The following is a 13891-nucleotide window of genomic DNA, read 5'->3' on the forward strand; positions in this document are numbered from 1 at the left end:
ATTTAAATAAGAAATAAAACAATACTAAAGGAAAGTTAATTTGAAAGATTTCAGTGAATTTGGCTACTTCAGTGGGACCTTTAAAGATTGTTTTTTCTTTACATTGCCATTTTCGTCTTCTATATCTCTCTCTTGTGATGATTTATTCAGAAATAAGGCATTGCATGCTCAATGGTCTGTCTCTAAGGCAATACATTGGAATTGCAAATTTTATAGCTAGGTTCAAGAAAAGATACCAATTTATTCAATAATTATGTCAAATTTATAAAAGATTATATTGCTATAATTTTGGCTAGAAACCTTCCTGCAAGTCCACACTTTATTTACAAAGTAGCAGCACATACACACAGGGTAGAATTGGTTTTGAGGAGGATTACTTTGAGTAAAAGACACACTGTTCACATAATTGAGATTTTGACAGCCAGGTTCTGTCTTGGTTCTCCTCACAATCACTTTGCCAGGGATGCCCATTTGCTAGGAAATCTTGCATATTGTTTATTTTTTTCTCCAGAACTGGTATCACCAGCTCTTCTTTGTTGGTCAGTTCCTTAAATACTTGTGTAGAATAGCACTATACATATGCAGAATATGGCATCTGATTTTTCCAAAAGAGTTATTTTTTTTCCTTCATTGTGGGTAACACAATTAAAACAGGTACAGGTTCAATTACACCATCATAACTATTCTCTTGATATTTTTTTTTGACCATGCCTTTGAAATATAGGTGATTTAATTTGTTTCTATCTATGCTTGTATCAAAATGTAGTGAATATTTTCTGCGTAGTATAAAAAAATAGCATAAGACTTAAGTTTCTAGAGAAATTATGTCATTGGTACTTCACATATTCATGATGTTATTACAACTTTAAAAATATATCAGGAAGTGTTAAACATCAAAAGCCTCAAACTGACCAGATTGCACTGATTTTACTAGATTGTAATGATCTTTCTTCTCCTTGCATTCATTGTTTGTTTCTCTGTCTTTTTAGACAATCCACGTTGCCATTGTGTGTGCTGGATACAATGCCAGTCGGGATGTTGTCACTCTCGTCAAATCAGTCTTGTTTCATAGGTAAAGCGTCTTTATCTTGCTCCATGCTTCTTCTTCTTTTTTGGGGGGTAAAAATGATTCAATGTGTCTTTGATCCTTCATAGTAGAAATGATGGTCAGTGAACCTGAATCTAGCTAGATGGGTTGTTTCTTTTAAAATGTTTAAAACTACATAGTATATAAAATACATTTCTTACCAAATGATATTGCTTTGAAGTGGCTGCTTTAAATTTCTGTCAACATGCACAGTTTTTATTGATCTCAAAAATTCAATAGAAGAAAATATATGTAGAATTTAATAATGATGCAGTCATCCAACCATTAAAAAAAATGACTAATGGTTATGAAATCTTCACTTTTAGGAAATAATCTCTCCATTCCTTAAGTTTCTCTGTTTCCAACCTATTCCAATCTATTCCTAACTTGTTGCTATTTTAAATTTCTTCCTGGCTTTTTAAAATGACTATGCTTTTCTCATAAATGTGCCCACGTTTTTCTTGAGGTTTATTTTTAATGAGTTACAAGCATGGATTTGAAGTGGGAGAGCTATGGAAACCAGATCAGCTAAGTAAACATCTAGACAGTTTTTACTGATCTCAAAAATTCAGTAGAAGAAAATATATGTAGTTCAGGGATGGATTGTGTAGTCCTTGGTGCTTTCTGAGTTTGGTTGTTTGCTTGTGTTTGTTTCATTACCTGACTTTACAGAAGCTTGATCTACCAGGGCTGGTGGAGGTGTGTTCCCCTCTACCCCCTGGTAGTTCCTTGATTAAGGTAGTATTTTCTGCTCAATTGTTTCTCTAGTATTAATCCCTGTTTATCTGGCTGCTGGCTGCAAATCTTTGTCAAAAAGATTTTAAAAAGCTTAGCAGAATTAGACATGGTTAGTTCTTAGATGAGCAACCTCTGGGAAATATTAGAGTTATAGGTTAGACAGGGAAAGAAAAAAATCTCAGAAAAAAGGGAAGCACAAATTACGTTTGTTCATTCCATAGAATTATAACTAAAACTGTAGTTATAATTTTAAATTACGAGTTAAATTCATAAATTAGGCCATTTTTTGAAACAAAATAATATAAAATTTATGGAGACTTTTTCCTACTCAAACTAAATTTTATTTAATTTTGTTTTGTTTTGCATTACATTGCAAAACATTTTAAAGGGTTTTCTTTTGACTAAAATCTAACCCTTCAATGTTTAAAGTAGTAGTACAGATCATTCATTTCCATATCTAAAAGCAGTTATTTTACCATCGGCACTTGTCTTGGAAATAATTAAGGTTATAGGTAAGGAAGGAAGGACATTCTGTGCAATAAAGGGTTGTCAGATGCAAATCATAAATTAAACATTCTGGTAGATCTTCCACAAACAATTAAATTAGTGTTGCCCTGAAGAATAATTGTTTGGAGGTTGACTGAAGTATAATTTTATTGTACTGCTATTGTGAAAATTGGCTCAGAGGGGTGTCATTCCCCTCTTGAGTAGGGCACATCACAAAACTTCCACATAATTTAGTTATGTATCAGGCTGAGGTAAGAGGAAGAGGTAAATAACTTTTAAACTGACAACCATGTCTTGGGTCTTACAATTAGGGTGAGGAAAAATAGTAAAAGCATGCCAACTCTCTGTTCTTTAACTCTTAGATGCTGTCATGACATCAAAGGGTTTGCTACCATATGAAATATTTCAAAGGAAAATATATGTATTTTCAGATGAACAGCATTCCTCCTGCTTTGTCTGATTTGTCCAATTTTAAATGTGTCGTTAATCTTTCTGATTAATAGTCCCAATACAACAATGAAGATAAATGAAAAGAAAATAATGTATAAGTAATAAATTTAAAGAAAAAAATGTATTTCCGCTGTTTCTTTCAATATGATGCTTTCTGTTTGTTTATGCTCTACAAATTTAGGTAGTGAGCATATCCTGGTTTGTTGAAAATTTCCAAAAAAATATTTAACTGGAAGAAAAATAGTCTTCGTAGAACTGTTTCACCTGACTGAGTCTTTACAAAGAAGACTCTGTACTACTTTGCCATTTGAACTTGGAATGTGGTTGATCCTGCCATAGAGTATCCGTGCATATACAGCATGCACACCAGTGATGGTATTCTACCGGTTCAGCCTGGTTCGACTGAACCGGTAGTAAAAAAATTGCTACCGATTTGGCCGAACCGGTAGTGAAAAATCTACAGGTTCAGCCGAACCGATATTTCCATTGATCAGCTATGCTGCACGCACCCTGTTTTTGCTCCCAGGAGGCTTCCCAGAGGCCCACTATACCAAAAACAGGGTGCTGGGGGGTGCTGCAAAAAAAAAAGAGAAAGACAAAGAAAGATGACACAATTCTTGATGACACAGTTTTTACTGAAAAGATTCACAACAATAAAGTTATTAACCAACCCTAGTTTGTAGCCTCTTTATAATAATGATGATAAGGTTATCCACTCAGTTGTATCTGACTCTTGACAATTCTATGGGCCAGGTCTCTGAATATCTTCCAATTTTGCATTACTTCTTTGACTTTTTCTTTATATATATATATAAAATTTTTCTTTAGTAAACAAATAAACAAACACAAAGACACACCTTTTCTCTGCTCTGGCTGGTGTCAGCTTTGATATTGTCCAAAAACTTTGTTCTTTCTGGTTTCCTTTTACTGCTAACTCTTCCAAATATAATTGCTTTCTCCAGTGAATTCCCCTGTATGATATGCCATAGGAAGTGAGATGCAGTTTCTTGATTTTGCCTTCTAGTGACATGTGTGGTGTTATGTGTTCCAGTACTTGTTTGTTAGTCAACTTTGCTGTCCAAGGAATACTCATGAGCCTTCTCTAGCACCACAGCTCAAACAAATCTATTTTCTTCCTGTCTTGCTTTTTCAAGGTCCAACTTTCGCAACCATAGGGAACTACAGGGAACACAATAGAGCAAAGTAACTTACAGTTACCGGTAGTTGCCAGGCTGATTTCCCTACTTTTCCCTATCTGCCTCATGTTCATCATTGCTATGTGACCCAGTGCAATCCAACAATTTATTTCTGTGCTGCATTCACTACTTTGAGCTATCCATGGTCCTAGGAAAGTGATTTTTTTGCACATATTCTGTGTTTTCACTATACATTTTTATTTTGATGTTTCCCTTCCTTATAGTGGTCATGAGCTTGGGTTTTTTCATGTTTAGAAAGAGACCAAAATTCTCACTTTTTTCTTTGATTTTCTTGATCAGATGTTCTAGACCTTCTTTGGTTTGGGAGAGGAAAGCTGTATCGTCAGCATATTGAAGATTGTTGAAGTTTCTTCCACCAGTTTTACCCAATTTTTGAGTCTTCAAAATCTAGTTCCCTATGATTATTTCAGTAGACAGACTGAATAAGAAAGATCGAGAATGCAACCTTGTTTCACTCCTTTGTCTATATTAAACCAGTGTCTGTCTCCATACATTGTTTGCACAGTGGTTTCTTGATTTGTGTACAGATGTGCAAATGTACAAATGTGCTGGTATCCCCCAGGTCTTGTAGGGCTCTCCATAGCTTCTCATGATCAACATAATTGAAGACTTTCTTGTAGTCAAGGACATGTAAATGATCTTTTGATTTTCAAAATATTTTTCTATCAGCCAGGACAGTTTTGCAGTATGGTTGTGCGTGCCAAATCTTTGGAAGCTGCCTTGGACATCTTGTAATTCCCTTTTAACAGCTGGTGCTAGGTTTTTTGGTATAATTTTAAGCAGAATCTAGCACCAACCATCAACAAGTAGAGAAGCTTTCCACTGCTCTAGCAAGTTTCTTGCTTACAGTAAATGCCACTCCATTTGTTTTCTTAATATCCTGTCCTGAATAATAGACGGTCTGAAGTCCTCAGATTGGAAAAAGCTATTGCCTGACCAGTGTAGCTCACTGACACCAAGGAGATCAATTTACAACCTATTTATCTCTTGTTTGACAATATCTAATTTACCCTGAATCATTCCTTTGACATTCCATGTGGCTCTCCAATGTATCTAGAACCATGGTGGAGAAAGGAAGGTAGGTATTTATGCCAACAGTAGCCTTCCTTCTAATTTTAAAGTTAAGGTCTTAACTTTAAAGTTTAATACTGAACTTAATACTGGTTTCACTTAAAACCCATATTTTCAAGTTTTTATTCAAGCTTTACTCTCATAGATACCCACTTAAATTTTCAGACAGTTAATTATTTGTTTATTTTGCTATTTATCAGGCAGCTACATTCTCTCAAAAGAACAAAAATTGCCTAGAAAAACTGTATTGGGAATTCTTCCTGTCTTTTAATGGAAAGTGATCCTGATAAGGCAGGTGACACATTTTCCACAGGACTTGCCAGAAGTTCTGCAAAGCAAAGCAACTTGGTCACTTTGGTTCACCATTCGAAAAGCGATGTCCAAGTTATGTTATGAATTGGCTCCAAAGGAATGCTTTTTTTGAGCCTTTAGAGCTTTGACTTTTTTTTTTTTGTTCTTGCTACTATTTGGCTTGTGTTTTATTGTAAGTGTATTTGCTTATATTGCTTTTAAAAAATTACATTGCTTTTCCACTAAGTAGAAGTGCTTTAGGTAATTTTGTAGATTTTAAAAAAATATTATTATTTTTTAGCAATACTCATATTTTAATGTGAGCAATCCCGAGAACAGAAAAATGTTGCAAAAAACTCTGGGTTTTCTTTACATTATTTTGCCCTGCAAAAACAGGAGGCCCAGGGAATTCTCTCCAAGCAGGAATGAGCAAAAAAAAAGCTACTTAAAAACTTCTGCAAAACTGCTAATTTTGGATCAATATAAAACTTTGGGAGAACTAAATGAAGTATCTTAAGCTTGAGGCATAAGGCACTCATTTTATCTCCTAAGTTTTTGAAGCACTTCAAGTGTTGAACAAATATACTGTATTTGACTCTTGGAGGCCAATATTAATTCAGCTGAGTCTTAGAAAGTTGGATAGCTTGAATATAGATATACTCAGGCTGAGTGCACCTTGAAGCAGTAACAGTAGGAGATGAAATATCCTGTACAGGATTCTGTGTTCTTATGTTCACTAATCTATTTAAGCAATGGAGGAGGAAACAGCATAATTGGTCAGTCCTTGTCTCTTTCAGGAAGAAAATAATAATAATATAGACATAAGCAAAGACTGTGACTATATTGTGGACAGGGAGGCTATTTTGCATAAATATGTCCATCAAGTAGAAGTACCCTGCCCATAAGTAAAACCAATTTTCTAAATACTTTGCAAGAGCTCTTGGCTAGAGTTTTCATGGCTTTTCACCATTGTAATATTAGAACAGCAATAGCACTTAGACTTATATACAACTTCATAGCATTTTATAACCCTTTCTAAACAGTTTACAGAATCAGCATATTGCCCCCAACAATCTGGCTCCTCATTTTACTGAATTTGGAAGGATGGAAGGATGAATTTGGAAGGATGAGTCAACCTTGAACTATTCATAATCAAACTCCTGGATTGAGCACTGCATTCTAACCACTGCACCATCATGCCACCACGAATGTCAGTTCTGGAGATCAGAGGCAGACCTATATCGTCTTGGGGCTAGAGTCCAAAATTTAAAGTAATTTCATGGCTTGGATTTTACCTCTTCTCATTATATTCCCATAGAAACAACTTCCTACTTCTATTCAAATGGTGGGTGAGGCTCCTGAAGGGTAACTTACTGTTCAATAGGATTATTAGCTAGAGAACCATTCTTACCTATTCATATCATAAGGAAAAAAGTATCTTTCTACATAGCAGGAACAGACACATCCTTGCCCATAATTTTAGGAATGGTGGACCTTCCTTGTAGAACCCAGATTAACCCTATGACCTATCATTCTATAATTCCTAATCTCTCTTCACATCCATCCTGTTTTTCACCAAGTCTTGCTGATGCCTGATCTTCTTCCTCAACCAGCCCATATCCACCTTCCCTACTGGTTTTCCTTGAAGGAAATGAGAAATTAGAGGCAGCCATGATCTTAGACTGGAGTCGTCAAAAATGAAATGAGAGCATTTAATGAATAAGTCTGAAACTGATATGAGCCCGTAGTTTTATGAGAAATGCAGTTGAGGAGTGAGCTTCCTGGTTGACTCAACATTTCTGTCAGATGTATTTTGACCAAGCACATCTTCCAACATAGAAATTAAAAGCATGTTACATACAAGCAGAGAAATAGGTACCACTTCAGTGGGAGGAAAATTATGCTTTGAAGCAATATTAATACAACTGATGTTGGATCTTTTTGAATGCAATGCCCAAATGCGAGGTGACATTGTTGGTAGAAAAAGTCCCGGATAATGCTAAAGAACACCATGAAGCCTTCTGACTGTGGAGCTAGTACACTCTGGATAATGCATGAGCATGAACTGAACAGCAATCACTGGCATCCAAAAAACATCTTTATATTAATACTGTAGTCTCCTGGCTAGTATAACATCACCATATACTAAATAATAATTTGATCAAGCAATGCCAGCATGTTCTGGGAAAAAAACATATTTGCAGGAGGTAAATGTTAGATGCAATTTCTCCTTCAAGTATTTTGTGGATCAGAATTGTATTGAATCATCTTGGTTGGCTTAATTTCACATTGTCTTCTGGACTATACTTTAGCCAATTCTCTGGCATCTAGTATTGAAGATTCTTAAACATTCTCTGCAATGACAGTTGTCCATGAGATTGTTAACTGCAGGACACAATGACATTCCAAAAGCTGGCAATGGGCCAGCTGCACTATCTTCCTGCCAAGAACATGTCATAGATATACATATGATGTCATCAAGTGTTGAGTTCAATTTGAAGGAGTCTTGATGTTTCTAGGGAGAAGCATTTGAAAGATGGAATCACCCCTCTTTCAGGGAATATTAGAATTCATATTGAAGAATACCTGTGGGGATTTATTCCTTGGTTCAAAATTCAAAGTTGGGAAAACCATAGGACATATTTTAGTTGAAGGAGGTTATTCTGCAAAATGCTTTTTGTTTTGTTTTTCTTTTAAAAGAATACATAGAAATAGGCATCCCCCTTTCAAGATGGCTGCTTCACATAAGAGTTTATTTTTTCTCTTACTGATGATCTGCTGATTTCATTGCTAAAGCTGGTTCTTTGGCAGTGCTGCTCCCTGGTTTTGAATGGGAGCATTTAGGATTGACCCAAGATTACTTCTGAATGATTGTGGACTGAGTGGGTCTTGAAGATTCTGATTCCCTCTGGAAGTGATTGAAAAGTCACTGGGCATATCCACCTTCCTGTCAAGCAGTTTCGATTTTTAAGCATGCTGGAATTTTAATTTTAATTTTTTGAATTTGTTTTACTTTGCTTTTTGCTGTAAAAGTTGATTAGTGGTTGAATGCTGGTTTATTTCAACCCCTTGCTGGACTCTAATTGCTCATCCCCCCTTTTTTCCTTTTGATATATGTTGTTCTGGATAGGCTTTATCTCTTCCAAATGGAAAACACAGCAACGTTTGGGATGGTACTTGGAGTTTATTTCTACTGAATTTTTCTGATAAGTTTGGATTGAAATATAGAGGAATATATACATTCTTTGTTCCTTAATTAAGTTCCACGGATTAAAATGGCTGAACAGTGTCTGAAATCTAAGAAAGGAGGGTGGGGAAATATGCAACTTTTAGCTAAATTTCTGTTATAAAAACTTGATCAAGCTTTAATATTTATTCAAAAAATGATAGAACCTTTATCTTTGGATAAAGATACACAAAAGGATTTTGATCCAGCTCCAGATCAAAGTGATTTGAGTCTGTATACTTCTCCAACATTACAGCTAGAAGGGAGGGAGACAAATTCATTTTCTCTACTAAGAACCTCTACAATGTACTCTCCAATAAACAATTTGGTTTCAGAAAAAAACTATCCTGTAATCTGCAACTCTTACACTGCAAAAACATATGGACGACACAACTCAATCAGGGCAAAGCAATAGACGCAATCTACATAGACTTTTGTAAAGCCTTTGATCCAGTGGTACACAACAAACTACTCCTAAAAATAAAATCCTATGGTATCTCTGGACAACAGCATAACTGGATTGAAGCATTCCTGTCAAACAGACAACAAATGGTCAAAATTGGGAGCGTCCTATCAAATTCTGTACCTGTCAATAGTGGTGTCCCCCAAGGCAATGTTCTAGGACCAACTCTATTCATACTCTACATAAATGACCTCTGTGATAATATTAAGAGCAACTGCGTTCTTTTCGCTGATGATGTAAAGCTGTTCAATACCACAGACAATACTGCTACCCTTCAGAAAGATCTTGACTATGTATCAGAATGGTCAAAAAAATGGCAACTTCAAATCTCAATAAATAAATGGCAAAAAAAATCAGAAAGTAAAATACAGGCTGAATAGTCAAGACCTTGTTGATGATCCAAACTCTGTCAAGGATCTTGGAGTACTCATCTCAAATGACCTAAGTGCTAGAGCCCACTGCAACTTCATAGCCAAAAAGCCATTAAGAGTTGTTAACCTAATCCTATGTAGCTTTTTCTCTGGTAATATCACACTACTAACTAGAGCATACAAAATGTTGGGTATATGAATACACCAACTAGGTTTGGGTGAATAAATATATAAACCTAGGTTTAAGTGTTTGTAGCTTTAAGCTCCAAACTGCAATGTAATTTGATAATTAAGGGTGCGGTTGCAAGCAGCAGTAATAAGGCAGTGAGAGAGACGTAACATTTCCTGGTTCCTGGTTTCTGGTTCCTGGTTCCTGGTGTTACTGGTCGCTGGTCTGCTGGTCTCTCTGATCTCTGCTGCCTGCTGTTTTACTCCTGTATGAGACGTCTGCTTGTTGGCTACTGTGCAAGATACCATTTCTACTGAACAAAAGGACTGTTTACTTGGTGAGCTGTGTATACTCAGCGTTGTCTTCGAGAGAAAGGTATCGGAAGGAGAAGATTTACAAGCAGATAAAGACATTGTATTTACTGTTAATGGACTAGGTAACTGGATGGATATATTGGATATTGACATATGGACTGAATGACACTTCTTAATCTCTGTGTGAATTAAATAACTATTTAAAAACTACAAACAGTGTTTTTGTCTCCAGTGTGTGTATACTCTTGGGCCCAGTCTCTCTCTCACTTGGCTGCCTGGCTTGACTGCTGCTGTGCACTCTGCTTGGGGGTTTGTCCCCAAACACTAACATTGGTTATGGGCCCAGCAGAGAGCACAGTCTAACTAACCAGGATAAACCAGTGAGGTTTGGGGTGAGTTGCACATTACTGTACAAACTGTTTGTTGGATAGTTATTTATCTGAAGAGCAATGGCACAAGTAAAGCACCCGGAAGAAGAGAAGTTATCTTCAACGGCATACACAATTAAAAAGTGTTTTAATTGTGGAGGCAGAGGACATTTGGCAAGATTCTGCAGAAAAGGAAAAAGCCAGAATGTAAAGAAGCCAAAGAAATCCTTTGAACTAGCCACGTTCAGCAACTGTGATGTGAAGAGTGATTTATGGGTGGTGGATAGTGGTGCATCCCACTGCATCACGAGAGATAAGACAAAGTTTATAAAAATGTCTACAAGCTCTCAGCATATATCACTCGCGAACGGCTGGCACCTCAAGGCCAAGGGTGAAGGTATTGCATATTGTCCATGTTTAAAACAGAATGTAAAAATGTTATATGTACCACAGTTAAAGATGAACTTACTTTCTGTAAGAGTATTAGATAAACTAGGTTATGTAATCAGATTTAAAAATAATAAGTGCATACTGGAAAGAGATAACAAAAGGGTAACGGCAGCTTTAAATGGAGCATTGTATGTCTTACATGATAGTAAGAAAGGGGAGGCACAGACTGTATTTAACAATATCAAGCCTCATAATGAATGTATCCATTTATTGCATAGGCGTTTGGGGCATGTAAATTTTAAAATGCTAAAACGTACAGTAGAGTTATCTGAAGGAATAAGGTTAAAACCTTGTGATAAATATTTGCGTTGTAATGTCTGCTGTGAAGATAAGAGTAAAATATTGCCTGCAAATAGGCTAAATGGTTTCAAAACTAAAGAACCTTTAGAAGTAGTATTTGCAGACATTATAGGTCCAAAGAAACCCAGTATGGGGGGTGCTCGATATATACTGAGCATTATGGACCATTACTCTAGATATGGGTTTTGCTACCTAATGAAAAGCAAAACTGAAACATATCAACATTTCTTCAACTGGTTAAAGTTTGCAGAAAGAAAGACCAAACGGCAACTGATAACCTTGGTGACAGATAATGGTACGGAATTTGTTAATAACAAATTCCAGAATAGATTAAAGGTAGCTGGAATAGAGCACAAGAAATCTGCACCATACAGACCACAACACAACGCATTTATTGAGAGAAGAGGCCAAACACTACAGGCAATGGTTAGAACAATGTTAACTGATTCTGGATTACCTGATTCTTTGTGGGGGGAGGCCACAATGTGTGCTAATAACATTTTGAACAACGTTGTTAACTCAACTACTGGTGAAATACCATTCACCATGTGGCATGGCAGGAAGCCTGATCTGAGTTACCTGCACACATTTGGTGCACCAGCATGGGTGCATATCCCTACACAACTCAGGCGTAAAGGGCAACACAGAGCTAAACAATTTTTCTTCGTTGGTTACCAAGCTAACCATAGGGCATATAGATTTTGGGAGAAAGGCACATCTAAGGTGTTATGTAGTGCCAATGCCCAATTTCTAGAGCACGTAGGATGGGATAAGTTAGAGCAGGATAACAATAAAGAAGTGATTATTGAATCCTATAGAAATCCCATTAATTATCCCTGTAACTTTAAGAATAAAGTAAAAAGAGAATTACAGGAAGAGATAGTGCCCATAGAAGAAGAAATAGAACCAATAGCTGAGCAAGATGAGGAAAATGAACAGGTAGTAACTCTAAAAAGTCCTCATACAAGCCCTGTAATTCCCAGAAGAACTACACGAGTATCTAGACCGCCTGATAGATACCAGGCTAACACAGTGTGCCAGGTAAATAGAGTTCCATATACTGTGGATGAAATAAAAAAGTATCCTTCTAAAGATAAGGAAAGTTGGTATGCAGCAATGAATAAGGAGTTGAAATCCTTGAAGGATATGAAAGTATATGAAAATGCGAGATTACCTGTTAATATAAAACCCATTGGCTGCAAATGGATTTTTAAGATAAAAACTGATAAGGATGGAAATAGAATCCATAAGGCAAGATTAGTAGCCCAAGGTTTTAGACAAAGTGCAAATGACTATGATGAGGTATTTGCACCTAGTCTTAAAGCAGCAACGTTAAGGGCAGTTTTAGTGTGGGCAGCAAGCAAGAAATATATAGTTAACCATTTAGATGTGGAAACTGCTTACTTGCACGCTCCACTAAGACATACTGTATATATGAAAAGGCCTATTGGATTGAAAGGTGAAAATAATAATGATTGTTGGTTGTTAAAAAAGAGCCTCTATGGTCTTAAACAATCGGGCTATGAATGGAACCAGTATATTGTAAAAGAACTGAACAATATAGGGTTTAAAGCTGGTTTAGCCGATCCATGTCTGTTTAAAAGGGAGACAAATGGGAAAATATCATTATTATTATTGTTCACTGATGATATTGCCTTGATTACTGAGACTAATGATGAAGCAAATAAAATAATAGCATCATTAGCCAAGAAAATAAAAATCAAGCAATTAGGGGAGATAAAGAAATATCTAGGTTTAAATATAGTGAAAACACAGAAAGGTTTTAAGATATCTCAGGAAGATAAGATATCTAAATTGCTAATAGATTATAAAATGGAACTTTGTAAGCCTGCAAAGACTCCAATGAGTCAGGATATTTGCAAAATGGATACTCAAAGTCCCAAGTTTGATAAGGCAATATATCAATCTTTGATTGGTAGCTTATCATACATTAGCAATTGGTCAAGGCCAGATATAGCTTATAGTATTAATCAGCTGGCACGACATAATAATGATCCGCTTCAATGTCATTGGAATGCATTGAAGAGAATCTTAAGATATCTTAAAGGAATATTACACCATGCACTGTATCTAGAACCAAAAGATGATCTCATACTGAGTGCTTATGCAGATGCTAGTTTTGCATCAGAAAGAGACACAAGAAAGTCGACTTCAGGAACAGCCATAATGCTGGGTAAGACATTAATAGGTTGGAAGTCAATAAGACAACAGCATATAAGTTTGTCTACTATGGAGGCAGAATTCTCCTGTTTATCACTATTATGTACTGAATTAATTATGTATAGACAAGTAAATTATCCTATAATTGTACATGAAGATAATCAGGCAGCAATTCAAATGGCCACAAATATTGCAGTAAAAACTAGGAGCAAGCATACAGATTTGAGGTATCTAAACGTTAGACAATCTGTACAGAGTAAAATGATACAGCTGGAGTACTGTATGTCGGAGGACAATATAGCTGATAATTTTACTAAGGCCCAAGGTGCTATTAAGCACCAAGAGAGTTGTGAAAAATATGGGTTTAGAATGTAAGGGTATTATATATTTATATCACCCAAAAGGGGAGAATGTTGGGTATATGAATACACCAACTAGGTTTGGGTGAATGAATATATAAACCTAGGTTTAAGTGTTTGTAGCTTTAAGCTCCAAACTGCAATGTAATTTGATAATTAAGGGTGCGGTTGCAAGCAGCAGTAATAAGGCAGTGAGAGAGACGTAACACTTCCTGGTTTCTGGTTCCTGGTTCCTGGTGTTACTGGTCGCTGGTCTGCTGGTCTCTCTGATCTCTGCTGCCTGCTGTTTTACTCCTGTATGAGACGTCTGCTTGTTGGCTACTGTGCAA

At 36.2% G+C, this 13891-nt stretch overlaps 1 protein-coding gene across 1 annotated transcript in view; it reads left to right on the top strand.

Annotated features, from left to right (window-relative positions):
* Positions 1–13891, top strand: part of LARGE1 (LARGE xylosyl- and glucuronyltransferase 1) — a 347751-nt gene that overhangs the window by 153165 nt on the left and 180695 nt on the right. The window contains exon 4 of the mRNA XM_026695460.2: positions 990–1072. Coding sequence (XP_026551245.1) covers positions 990–1072 — 83 coding nt within the window. The remainder of the gene's footprint in view (positions 1–989; positions 1073–13891) is intronic.

Source organism: Pseudonaja textilis, chromosome 5 (assembly GCF_049901715.1).
Source record: "Pseudonaja textilis isolate UNSWEBS1 chromosome 5, rPseTex1.2, whole genome shotgun sequence".
NCBI classification, from domain to species: domain Eukaryota; kingdom Metazoa; phylum Chordata; class Lepidosauria; order Squamata; family Elapidae; genus Pseudonaja; species Pseudonaja textilis.